General features: G+C 30.7%; 1 protein-coding gene across 1 annotated transcript in view; it reads right to left on the bottom strand.

Annotated features, from left to right (window-relative positions):
• Positions 1-12858, bottom strand: part of LOC140436425 (cubilin homolog) — a 989698-nt gene that overhangs the window by 102373 nt on the left and 874467 nt on the right. The window contains exon 3 of the mRNA XM_072525245.1: positions 11986-12236. Within this exon, the coding sequence (XP_072381346.1) occupies positions 11986-12236 (251 nt within the window). The remainder of the gene's footprint in view (positions 1-11985; positions 12237-12858) is intronic.

The following is a 12858-nucleotide window of genomic DNA, read 5'->3' as shown; positions in this document are numbered from 1 at the left end:
TAAAAAAATAATTTTATTTTTTTATATTATATTTTGATTAGGTAGCTTAAAATATTTAGTTGTTGTCTCCAATAAGTTTACTTTAAAGCTAACAAAGTCCTAATTTGAGGTGTCAAATAACTGTCAAAGTGTGGTTACACATTTTAAAGTTTCTCCACATTTTAAAGTTTAATTCGAGATTCCAACCCTGCGTTTAGTTGATAAAGTGCCGATTAAAATCTGCTCTTACTAAACATCAATTAATCCAGTCTCTGGTTTTTTGGCAACTTCCACAAGTCGAACTAATTAGCCGATACAAGACCGGCTCTAGAAAAATTTTATCAAATGAAGAAAACAAAAATTAAAAATGGATAATTCTGAAAATATTAGTATACCTACTACATCATCAACATCGACATACTCCAATGCAGTAAGCAACTTCAATTTTCCTTCAAAAGAACAAGCCATTATTCTGTCAGCTATCCAAGGTATTAAAATACATGAATACATAGTAGCCATAGGGTCTCTACTCACACCAAAAAATGTTATCTTTGCATCACGAATAGCTAACAACAGAGTTTGTATTTACTTGAACAATACTAGCATAGTAGATACCTTACTAAACAACCATAAAACAGTACTCATCCAAGGCAATGAGATAGAAATTCGAAGACTTATTACGCCAGCAAGGAGACTAGTAATATCAAACATCTGCCCCAGCATTCCGAACAGTATTTTAGAAGAAGAACTGAAACAACTAGAAATAACTGCAGTATCCAAATTAACGTTTTTAAAAGTTGGCATGCCCGAGTCTGAGTATAGTCATGTCTTAAGCTTTAGGCGGCAAATATTTGTCTCTCCGATAATCACCAAACCAATTCCAAATACAATCTTAATAACCTATGACAACACTCCTTACAGAATCTTCCTATCCCTAGATGGTTTAAATTGCTCTAGATGTAATACTACTGGCCACAAAGAAGAAAACTGCACATCAACATCAACTGGTACAGAAACACTTAAAGATCCTTATACCTCAGAACTCGAACTCATGGAAATAAATCAGAATAATTCAGCAACAAATATTTCAGATGATACAACCAACTGTTTCAACCCTATTTCTGCAGATATCCCAACGACAAATGATTCGCTTATAGTACACAGCATACCTTCAACTAAAGCTAACAGCAATAATAGTAAAACAACCAATCAAGCAAAAAGGCAAATTTCAACCTCTCCTGAAATCTCAGAAACTAAAAACCTAAACGAAACTTTCATAACTCCAAAAAAATCCGCACACAAAAAAAAGAAAAAGGCTTTAGATGTCGAAGCCACATTAAAACCAATTGAAAACATTTTAATGACAGCATCTCCTTCATATACGCTAAATTTCTCTGAATTATGCGACTTCGTGATAAACGCAATAGGATCAAAATTTCCTGAAGTCACAGCTAAAAACTATACAGAAGATTTTGACGGCTTATACACCTTATTAAAAATGGTTCACTCAAAATTAAATGATAGACGCATGAAAAATAATATCACAAGAATTATAAAGAAAATAAATCCAACAAATGAATCTTCCCTCACTGAAGAAAGCGACTACGATTTATCTCAATAGTCCAATTATATTCATTCTTCAATGGAACTTGAATGGCTATTATAGCCACATTGAAAACATTAAAATGCTAATCAATGAACTGTCACCACTAATAATATGTCTTCAAGAAACTCGTCTTTCCAACAATCAAGCAAAACTAAAAAATTATATGCCCTATACAAAAAATCGAGCAGTACAGCAAATATCCAGTGGTGGAGTCGGAATTTTTGTACATTCAACCATCCAATCCCAAGAAATTCCGTTAAATACAAATCTGGAAGCAGTAGCAGTTTCGGTAATACATCATTTTAAAATCAACATATGCAACGTATATTTACCACATCCTGACGAAACTACTCTATTAGAACTTCAAAATGTAATTAAACAAATTCCATCTCCAAAATTAATTTTGGGTGACACAAACTGTCACAACATCGCATGGGGATCACAAAGAACAAATAAAAATGGACGAATATTATTAGAAGCAATTAATAACATAAAACTAGTTTTATTAAACACAGGAGCACCTACTAGATTCAATGCACATAATGGCACTTTTTCCTCCATAGACTTATCTATCAGTGATTCAACTTTAGCTCCATTTTTACAGTGGAATACATTGGACCACCTATACGACAGTGATCATTTTCCGATAATAATTACTCATGACAAAGATGAAAAAACCTGTACAACACCATATGAAACTTGGAAATTAAAGTCAGCCGATTGGGAAAAATACTCGAACTTAGTAAGCATACGTATACCAAATCTCGTTATATCAGATAATATAGACACTACTCTATCATCTTTCAATGGTATAATTTTAGACGCAGCCAGAGATTCTATAGGAAAAACCAAAAATATCACAAAAGCTCCTCTTCCTTGGTGGAACACTGAAATCGCATCCGCTTTAAAGCAAACAAAACATGCTTTTAATATATACAAAAAGTTTAACACACCTAATAACTTAAACAATTTTAGATCTTTAAGGGCCAGATCTAGATTTTTAATAAAACAAGCGAAAAAAGAGAGCTGGACCAATTACGTGTCGTCAATTGACTCGTCTACGCCCATAAGGGATATATGGCAAAAAATAAGGAAAATAAAAGGTTCAAAAACATTTAACCATATTGACACAATCACTACAAATGATCTAACAACTTCAGACAAACACGAAATCTCAGAAATTTTAGTAGAACACTATCAGTTGTATTCAAGCAATCAGCAGTACCACCCAAATTTCTTAGAACACAAAGAAAGAACAGAAGCATCAAAAATTAATATAGAAGATACTGCTGATCCACTAAACACTTCCATAACACTTGATGAATTAAATGAAAGTCTTAATAACCTCAAAAATACCTCACCTGGACCTGATGACATACCACCAATTTTCATAGAAAAACTACCTATAAGCGCGAAGGTTACTTTAGTAGAGATCTACAACAAAATTTATTCGACCCATAAATTTCCATCTCTCTGGCGCGAAGCAATTATAATACCATTTTTAAAAGACAATAAACCAAAAAACTTATCTTCTTCGTATCGACCAATATCTCTTACCTGTAGCATCTGTAAAATAATGGAAAAAATTCTAAGCAAAAGATTAAAATGGTACTTAGAAAAGAAAAATCTCCTTACATCCATCCAAAGTGGGTATCGATCAGAACGGTCTACAATAGATAACATTATAGCATTAGAATCTGAAATACACGAAGCTTTTATACATAAACAAAAATTAATAGCAATTTTCTTTGACATCACAAAAGCATTTGACACCACGTGGACATATCACATCTTAAAAACAATGAAGAGTTGGAAAATAGATGGTAAATTCCTAGCCTTCGCCAAAAACTTCCTGGAGAACAGAAGTATAAAAGTTAAAACAAACGGTGTCATGTCAACTAAGAAATCACTGGAAAATGGTATCCCTCAAGGATCTGTATTAAGCCCCCTGCTATTCTTAATAGCAATCAACAACGTATCTAACCATTTTATGCTTCCAGTAAAAGCAAACCTTTACGCCGATGATCTTGTAATATATATGAGAAGTAAAAACCTCAAATCAGCTGCATCAATATTACAAAATACACTAAATAAATTAGAAGGGTGGTCTTTAGATATAGGCTTGAGATTTTCAACCAAAAAAACTAAAGTAATAATATTTGACAAAAGAAAAACACAACACCACTTAAATTTAAAACTTAACGGAAATACTCTTATAACAACCAATGAAATCAAATTTTTGGGAATGACATTCGACTCTCAACTAAAATGGACATCGCACATAAATGAACTAATTAAATCATGCCAACAGAGAATAAATCTTCTAAAAGTTCTTTCCAATCACAAATGGGGCGCAGACACAACTATTCTTCTGCGATTATATCAAGCTCTAATTAGAAGCAAACTAGATTATGGATGTATATGCTACGAAACTGCTACTAAAACTCAAATGAACAAACTGGACATCATCCAATCCACAGCATTACGCATAGTTTTCGGAGCTTTCAGAACCACGCCAATTAGCAGCCTTCAAGTCCTAGCAGGAGAACCGCCATTAACTCTCAGAAGACAATATTTTTCAATGTGTTGTGCTACTAAATATCTCAGTGCAAAGGAAAACCCGTTTATAACAAGCCTAATAAGGAGCAACCCTCCAAATCTGTACTCAAATTATTGCCCTAGAAACTTACCTTTCAATGAACGAATAAATCGATTTGAATTCGATATACATCAATTGAGAGCCACTTCTACAAACAGATGCCAGTCTCCTCCCTGGAAAGTTCAAATACCAAAAGTAGATTTTACCTTACTTAACTATCCCAAACATTCACACAATCCTTCTGAAATACAACAGCAATTCCGGTCTACCATCTCCAGATACCCTGATTTTAAACTAATTTTTACTGATGCCTCTAAAAGCAGTAATGGTGTAGCTGCTGCAGCTATTTTTGAAGACAACACCTCTGTCACCCGTCTAGCCAAGGAGTGTAGCATATATACTGGAGAACTGCAGGCAATCTTCAACGCACTGAACCAATGTACCAGCATTGATACAAACTTTCTTATTATATCAGATTCTCTAAGTGCCTTAAATGGTGTCAAGCAGATGTATCCTACTCATGCCAATTTAGCATTAATAAAAGACATGCTATACAATGTCCAAACATGTGGTAAAAACATAACATTTTTATGGGTACCATCCCATGTTGGGATAAAGGGTAATGAAGCAGCTGATAAAGCAGCAACAGAAACTATCAATAACATGACAATTCCTATTATGCAAAACATACCAATTTCAGACCAAAAAACATTAATAAAAACTTACATGAACAAAATCTGGCAAGTAAAATGGAACCAAACAGAAGCAAAATTAAAAAGTATCAAACCAGATGTTACTTCTGCTTTACTACCGCTCCCAGCTAAAAGACATGACCAAGTAGTTATTAACAGACTGCGGCTAGGTCATACAAAATTTACACATGGATACATCATCTCCAAGGACCCTCAGCCGATTTGCCACATCTGTCAAATACCATTTTCAGTGCAACATATAATGATAGACTGTCCAGTGTACTCAACAGCAAGATCGACAGCAAAACTAAAACACAATTTGAAAGAAACTCTAAAAGAAGACATCAGCAATACAATAAATTTTATCAAAAATTGTAAACTGTATAACAAACTGTAACATAACATAAAATGTTTGTATTTTACAAAACTGCTATGTAAATTTTAATAATATACTAAATGTAACTTTTCTAAAATAAAGATATACCACCCGCTAATAACCCTAGGGGTTGATGCGGTACAAAAAAAAAAAAAAAAAAAAAAAAAAAAAAAGTCCTAATTTTTGAGGTCATAATATACTGTGATTTTTGAAATATATAGTAACATATCTGTAAGTGTGTCCGATGGACACACCTTTCCGGATAAGGGTTAATATAGGCCTGTTGGGGAAATTACCAACGTGGTAAAGTTGTGTGAGATTTCTTAAAAGTTAAATTTATATGTCATCTATAGTACAGCGCTTTACTTGCTATTTACAGTGATTTATGCTTACATTTTAAGTCACCCAATAGGCAACTTTACGGTACTTTAAATTATTATATACCCCACAAAAAACCTTGATTTAATCTATTTTAAAGTCTATAAAATGAGAAAAATCCCCAGAAACCCCTAAAAATCAGTTTTTCGGGTTTTTAAAGGTGAAGCACATTACAGAAAATTGGGAAAAAATCAAAAATATATTTTTTTGATAAAATACACAAAATAGCGGCAACTACGCATGTGAATTTTTTTTAAATTTCTCGACGAAACTCTTCAAAAATACAATAATAATAATAAAAACGAAAAAATTACATTTTTGGGGTAAGAGGAAAAGGAAGAAAGTGGAAAGCTGCAATTACGCTAAGTCTTATTTTCTAATCACATAAAATATAAAAAAATAAAACAATTGAATTCTGAGAGTGGGCATTTTTCTTATCTTAGCGGCAGGTTCCCTCTGTTAAATAAATTATTAAACCATTACGGTAGAACGATGAAAACCATCGGTTTTACAGTCAAGATTTCAACCAAGCACATACATATACATACACAAACAAATTAAACCTAAGATCCAATTCACCAAATAAATAAAGAAATGGTAAATGGTATTTTGAATTATATATTTAAGAAACCTAACGGAAAACTTGGGCACAGGATATACTTGAGCAATAATTTAGACGACCACCTAAAGCAAAATAGCGTTATTGGAAAGGATCTGTCATTGCAGAATACACCGTAACACACTACCAGGTGGTATTTGGAAAAGTACAGATGCTTCAAATTACATTTCACTAAAATACAGAAAGGCAAGAAAAATTAAAAAACATCATCTTATATACTAAAACGCTAAGCCCTTTTCTTGTCCACCACTTTACTCAAAAACCATATTAGATAATTAAAATATTTTTTCGGAATATTATTAGTATTACGTATGAGATTGTCAAGATATAATTTTGGTACAAAAATTCACTTCCGGTTTTGAGATGACCGGAAGTTAAAATTTACTTTAAGTTTTAGACCCCACAATGTATATATGGATCGAAAGGTCTCGTCGAGACGAATCTAAATATGTACTTTCGGTTGCGATCCGACACCGGAAGTGACCCGAAACGCGCATAAAACGTCAAGATAGAGCAAATCTGACACCGGATTCGTGATCAGCATGCAAAATTAACTGCTAAATGATATCCATGTCGACATTTGATGAACTAAAAATTGCATTCCCGTTTGGAGGTCGACTTCCATAATCACTTTTTTTTTACTTGCATTATTATTGATGTATTTTATGTATATTCTTGATTATATTGTTTGTATTGATCTCTTAATTTTTCTCGCAAAATAAAAATTTCATTTAAAAAACTCCCTGTCGAGTTGGTCCGCTAGTTTCACTCTAAAACTTATTAAGTACAATCTCTATTTCGTTTCGTTTATTACGATCTCTATTTATTACTATCTCTATATTATATTTAAATAAAAACCTTTTTAATATTTTTGTATGATTTTATTTCTGTAGAAAATCGAAAAATTTATTTAAAACTACAGGCACGACGTAATGTGGAAAATAGAAGGGAATAGAAGCAAGTTTTAGAAAGCTCGACGTAGCTTCTGCCTTAAAAAACACATCCCAAAGGAAATTATTCAGATTACTTCATTAGCTGAAACAAGAATCGATTTTTCCTGAAGGCACTACAGGAAATTTCACTTATATTTGATTTATTATTCAAATCGATTTACCACGAAAACACAAAATTTAAATATTTACAATCTGCAGTTTTGCAGCAGACATTTTTATATTTGAGTTTTCTTTCCCATTTTACGTTTTACTGAAGCAGCTAATTGTAAACACTTTTATAAAAATAATATTTCTGCCAACTATAAATCAATTAATAACGTTTTTGGGTTAACAATTACTGATATATAAAGTATTTGGTATTGCAATTTTAGTATTAGCTACGAGTACCAAAAGAAGGCACTGAGTATGATCTGAACTAGATCGAAAACGATATAGCCTAGTCTGGTTATGCAAAAATCCTCGATTTCACGGCAACAATTTTCGCAGATATCTGAAGCTTTTAATACATAGGTGGGGGCTACTAGATGACGAATAGATGAAAAGGTACCCGTATTTTTACCTCGCGTTTTTTTTAACAATAATTTATGGTCACAATTTGGTTTTTTGTCTATTAATTTTTTCCCTTATATTTTAAATAAACAATATTTACATCATTTTTTTATATCAAGAATATCTTTATTTTCCGTTTTTTTTTATTAAAATTGATAAATAATTTACGGAGATACCTGCAAAAAGAAAACAATTTTTTTGCACTAATTTATAAATTTTACTTATATTTTTATTAGCAAAATAAATTGTTATTATTACATTTAACATCGACGAATTACCGTCTTTTAAATTTGTGCGAAATTTCTCTCCGATCGATCAAATACCTAGTTTAAAAGTTATTTAATTTATTTATCCCTGAGACTAATTATTTAAACTATTGAACTTTCCCTATGAATAATGCTAGACACATTTAGTAAATTTCATAGGATTCTCTAAGACTTAAACTACCTCAGAAGTTAAATGCATATTGCGTTTTTATCGAAATTATTTACAAAATAAACGTTTGAAAAAGGGGTATGTTTTTTACTTATAAACAATTGTAATAACTTCTATATTTTTCAAGCTACAGACTTGTACGTACAACCATTGGATAGCTGGTAAAAAACTCACATTTAAAAAAAAAACAGAAAAAAGCAGAAAACGTGGTTTGAATTGTACAAACTTGTGCATAAATTGTACTGAGGAAGAAGTAGAGGAGAAAATATGCTGCAACCTCGGTACAGTTACGTTTGATGACGACAGTGATTCTGAAGATGTATATTTAGAGACTGATTTAATAAATGAAGGCAAACAACCTGCAACAAAAAGGTTCAGAGCTGACAGTGAAGTCGAATGAATGAACCAAATTTTAACTTTTAAACCAATGTATGTAAAGAAAATAAAAAAAGTAAAGTTCAATAAACATTGCAAAATTTAATAAGGCAAGTGATGAAAAATCGACTTATTTTATCAAAGCAGTAACGCCGATTAGAATAATATTGTATATCATATTTGTATGAAAAATAGAATCAGTATTGAATAGGAAAAATCAATATTTTTATTTATAAAAATACAAACAATTATAATTAATATAAGGAATATAATAATATAATGTTTAAAAAATTACATTTTATGTAGTTAGTTTAAAACTTAATTTATAAAATATATAAGTACATATTATTACATCATTGATATAAAATGAAAAAAAAAAAAATATATATTTTGATTCTCCAGGATTTTCTGAGATTTCCGGGGGGTGGTGAAAATTATGTCATCGTTATTAATACTGCGACAGACTATTCCAGCCAAATTAAAAAAAAAAGTAAGTTTTTACGGTGAAATAGACTCAATTTTTTCGATGTTTCCCATATTTTCCGGCCAGTGAAAACTATGTAGTTATTCATATTTCGACGAGCTACCCCAGAATAAAGGGGCCTCCAGCTGCAATGGAAGCCGAGATAATGTACATTTTTTCCTACTTGTTTCAATTTGAAGTTCCAATGTCAAAAAAAAACGGAGCTGAAACAGTTATTCTCTCCACTTTTTTATGACGATCTTTTGAAAGTACCTTCGTTTCCAAGAGCTGTAAGTTTCGAAAAATTGGATGAATTTGACAGCTATAAGTTTCAATATAAAGTTTAGCTTTTCATTCAAAATTTGTGCAAATTTTACTTCTTAATGTTTATAAACAATGGAGATATGATTTTTTTAAAAATAGTCGCTAACTTCGTTCCTATTGATCATAGAAAGTTTTTTACCAGCTATCCAATGATTGTACCTAAAAAAATATAAAAGTTATTACAATTGTTTATAAGTAAAAAACATACCCCTTTTTCAAACGTTTATTTTTTAAATAATATCGATGAAAATGCAATATGCATTTAGCTTCTGAGATAGTTTAAGTCTTAAAAAATCCTATGAAATTTGCTAAATGTGTCTAACATCTTTCATAGTGAGGGTTTAATAGTTTAAATAATTAGCCTCAGGGATAAATAAATTAAATAACTTTTAAACTATTTGACCGATCAGGGGGAAACTTTGTACAAATTTAAAGGACAGTAATTCCTCGATGTTCAAATGTATTAATAACATTTTATTTTGTTAATAAAAAAATAACTAAATTTTATAAATTGGTGCAAAAATCTCCGTAAATTATTTATCAATTTTAATTAAAAAACCGGAAAATAAAGTTCTGAAGAGAACATTATTGGAGGAGAAACATTTGTTAACATCTGTTTTATTAAAAAATGATTATCCTTTATCGTTTATAAATAAGGAATTTTCAACAATAGATCGAATAGAACAAAACAACTTAGAACGAGATCCTACAACATATACAAGGGATAATACGAGGAAAATAACAATACCATATATAAAAGGATTATCGGAAAAGCTTAAAAGGATAGGAAATAAATTCAACATTTCAACAACATTCAAAACAACAAACACGTTGAGATCTATTTTGTCCAAAACCAAACCTAACAATGAACAAGAAAGGACAAAGAATTGCATTTATAAAATACCTTGTGAATGCGATCAGTTTTATTTAGGTGAAACATCAAGGCCATTAAATGTTAGAATAAGTGAACATTAATCCTATATTAAAAATAGAGAATTTGATAGATCTCAAATATGTAAACATGCATGGGATAATGAACATAGGGTTCAATGGAATGATTCAAATATAGTCCTAAAAGAAACGGATGGTAAAAAGAGAAAAATCAAAGAAGCGGCTCTAATTATGCTAAATGAGACCAATTGTGTCGCGAATTTCTCGGCAGAATGTAGTAGGATCTGGTTACCCATATTGAAAGAGGAAGTTATTAAAAAGAAAATACCGGTATTGGTAAGTCAGTAACATATAGAGAATACATCATTTATATTTTTTAAATAACAAACATATAAAATCGGAATTTGGTATTTATTGAAGGTAAAATAAATGCAAGATCAAATACTTACCATGTCGGGATAGTATTATGAGGTTTTTTTCCTGGTTTTTTCCCTCATAATTTACTATGGAATCACTAACAGGAGAATTTTACTGTCATCATGGCATGTATTTGTCTTTTTAAAGACGAATTACATGTTATGATCTTTTCTGACGGATATTCTCAAGTTAAAGTTGATTTCATGTAATCGAATGAACTATCTTATAAGTAAAGTCGTCCCAGGAACGCAACTCAACAATATTGGCAATATCATTTTAAAGTCGTCTACTTTAAAATGTATAATGTATGTCTGAATTGTCAATATAGATGAGTCAGATAAAATTAAATTAATAGAAGAATTTTTCACTAAGTAACAAAAAACAAAATTTGTTTAATTTACTAATGTTTGTATTTTGAGAACGATTTCCGAAGTGGAAATTGAAACGTCAATAAACGTATTTTAACCTTTAATTGTGGCTTATTCCCAGTTAAATAGTAATTAACGGAAAATAAAGATATTCTTGATATAAAAAAATGATATTAATATTGTTTATTAAAATATAAGGGAAAAAACTTATAGACAAAAAATCAAATTGTGACCATAAATTATTGTTAAAAAAAACGCAAGGTAAAAATAAGAGTACCTTTTCATCTGTTCGTCATCTAGTAACCCCCACCTATGTCTTAAAAGCTTCAGATATCTGCTAAACATTTTTCGACCTTTTTTTTTAACCAGACTGGGATAATATGCATTTATAATTATTGGACGACAATTTTAACAAGCTTTAATTAAATGTTTTTATACCAATATACAAATTTTGAAGTTTTTTACATCTGTATAAGTTTTAAAATATTTATGTGTGTGTGGTTGGGATATTGACTGCGAAACCTATGGTTTCATTAGCCTAATCATTTTTGACCTAATTAAAATATTTATTAAACTTAAAATAAAATTGTTCAATTTAATATATTTTACTTATTTATTGAATTTAAAAATAATCAATATTTGATAATATTTCGAGCGTCTGGACCCCCTGGATACCGCCTTGGGTACGTCACTGATAATGGCGTTCAACGTGTTAAAGCATGTAGCGAGTGAGGAAAGACAAAGAAAAAACGAAGGAACGATGTCTATGACTGAGCTGTTAAATAATAATATATTTTTATCTTAGTTATCTATTACGTCGTGAGTGTGGAAAATATTCTTTTTTTATTATTGTAACATTGTCTGAAAATTTTTCAAATTTATGTATAACAGCAATAATCAAGCAATTAAATAAAAACTCTTTTAGCAAAACATTAAATTCAATTAAAAACTAGAAACTTACCCTTGAACAACTTCCCCTCTCCTGTTGGGATATAGTTCTGGATGTTGTCCGTATCTCAGATATACTACTAGTTGTTGTTCTGCTCTGGTATCAAAACTAAGGTATGTCTGATCTGTATAATTTTCTACATGGAAGAGAACTTTGACAAAAGACGTTTCGGACATAAAGGTCTGGGGCTGCTCGCTTTCGCCGCAGAATATTCCAGGCTCCTTACGGTTTGACACGTCCGTTTTGGCATTTCCATCTACTATCTGAAATAGAAAATAATGTTTTGAAAAGGGGTTGTAGATAAAGATTGTGAAGATGTGTATGAAGTGATTTAATTTTGACGAAATTTTGGTATACAATATTTTTTCGCAATGAGTATAAAAGATATCTTATAAGAGTAATTTCAGTTCTGCTAATGGATTAAATCCATGGTCAAAGGAAATCGACAGCACACACACACAATATTTTTCGCAATAGTTTGATGCAAAGAATAGAAATTAAAATATATATTATTTGTAATATTTTATCTGAATACGGAACGAGAATGAAGTTTGTAATAATCCATCGCTTTTACCACAAATATCTATTGCAGAGATAGTTTCTTCTAACGATGAAGATGATTTTGAGCCACTTCGCAAATCGCAAATTAATATCAGATAGCGATAATGTTTAAAAATATGAATGTAAAACTATATGTACCGATTACTTTCCCATAAAATAAAATTAATTAAGTTTTGAAAAGTTTTTTATCAGCTTTTGTATGAATTTCTTTCAGATATTTGAAGCCTGATAGAAAATTTGATATCATGCAGTCTATTTCTTTTAATTTCTGCAAACTTTTTTGTTTTTGTCTTAATAAAATGAGACTTACTGTATATTATTTAT

Source organism: Diabrotica undecimpunctata, chromosome 3 (genome assembly GCF_040954645.1).
Source record: "Diabrotica undecimpunctata isolate CICGRU chromosome 3, icDiaUnde3, whole genome shotgun sequence".
NCBI lineage: Eukaryota > Metazoa > Arthropoda > Insecta > Coleoptera > Chrysomelidae > Diabrotica > Diabrotica undecimpunctata.
This window is presented reverse-complemented; position numbering and strand designations above follow the sequence as displayed.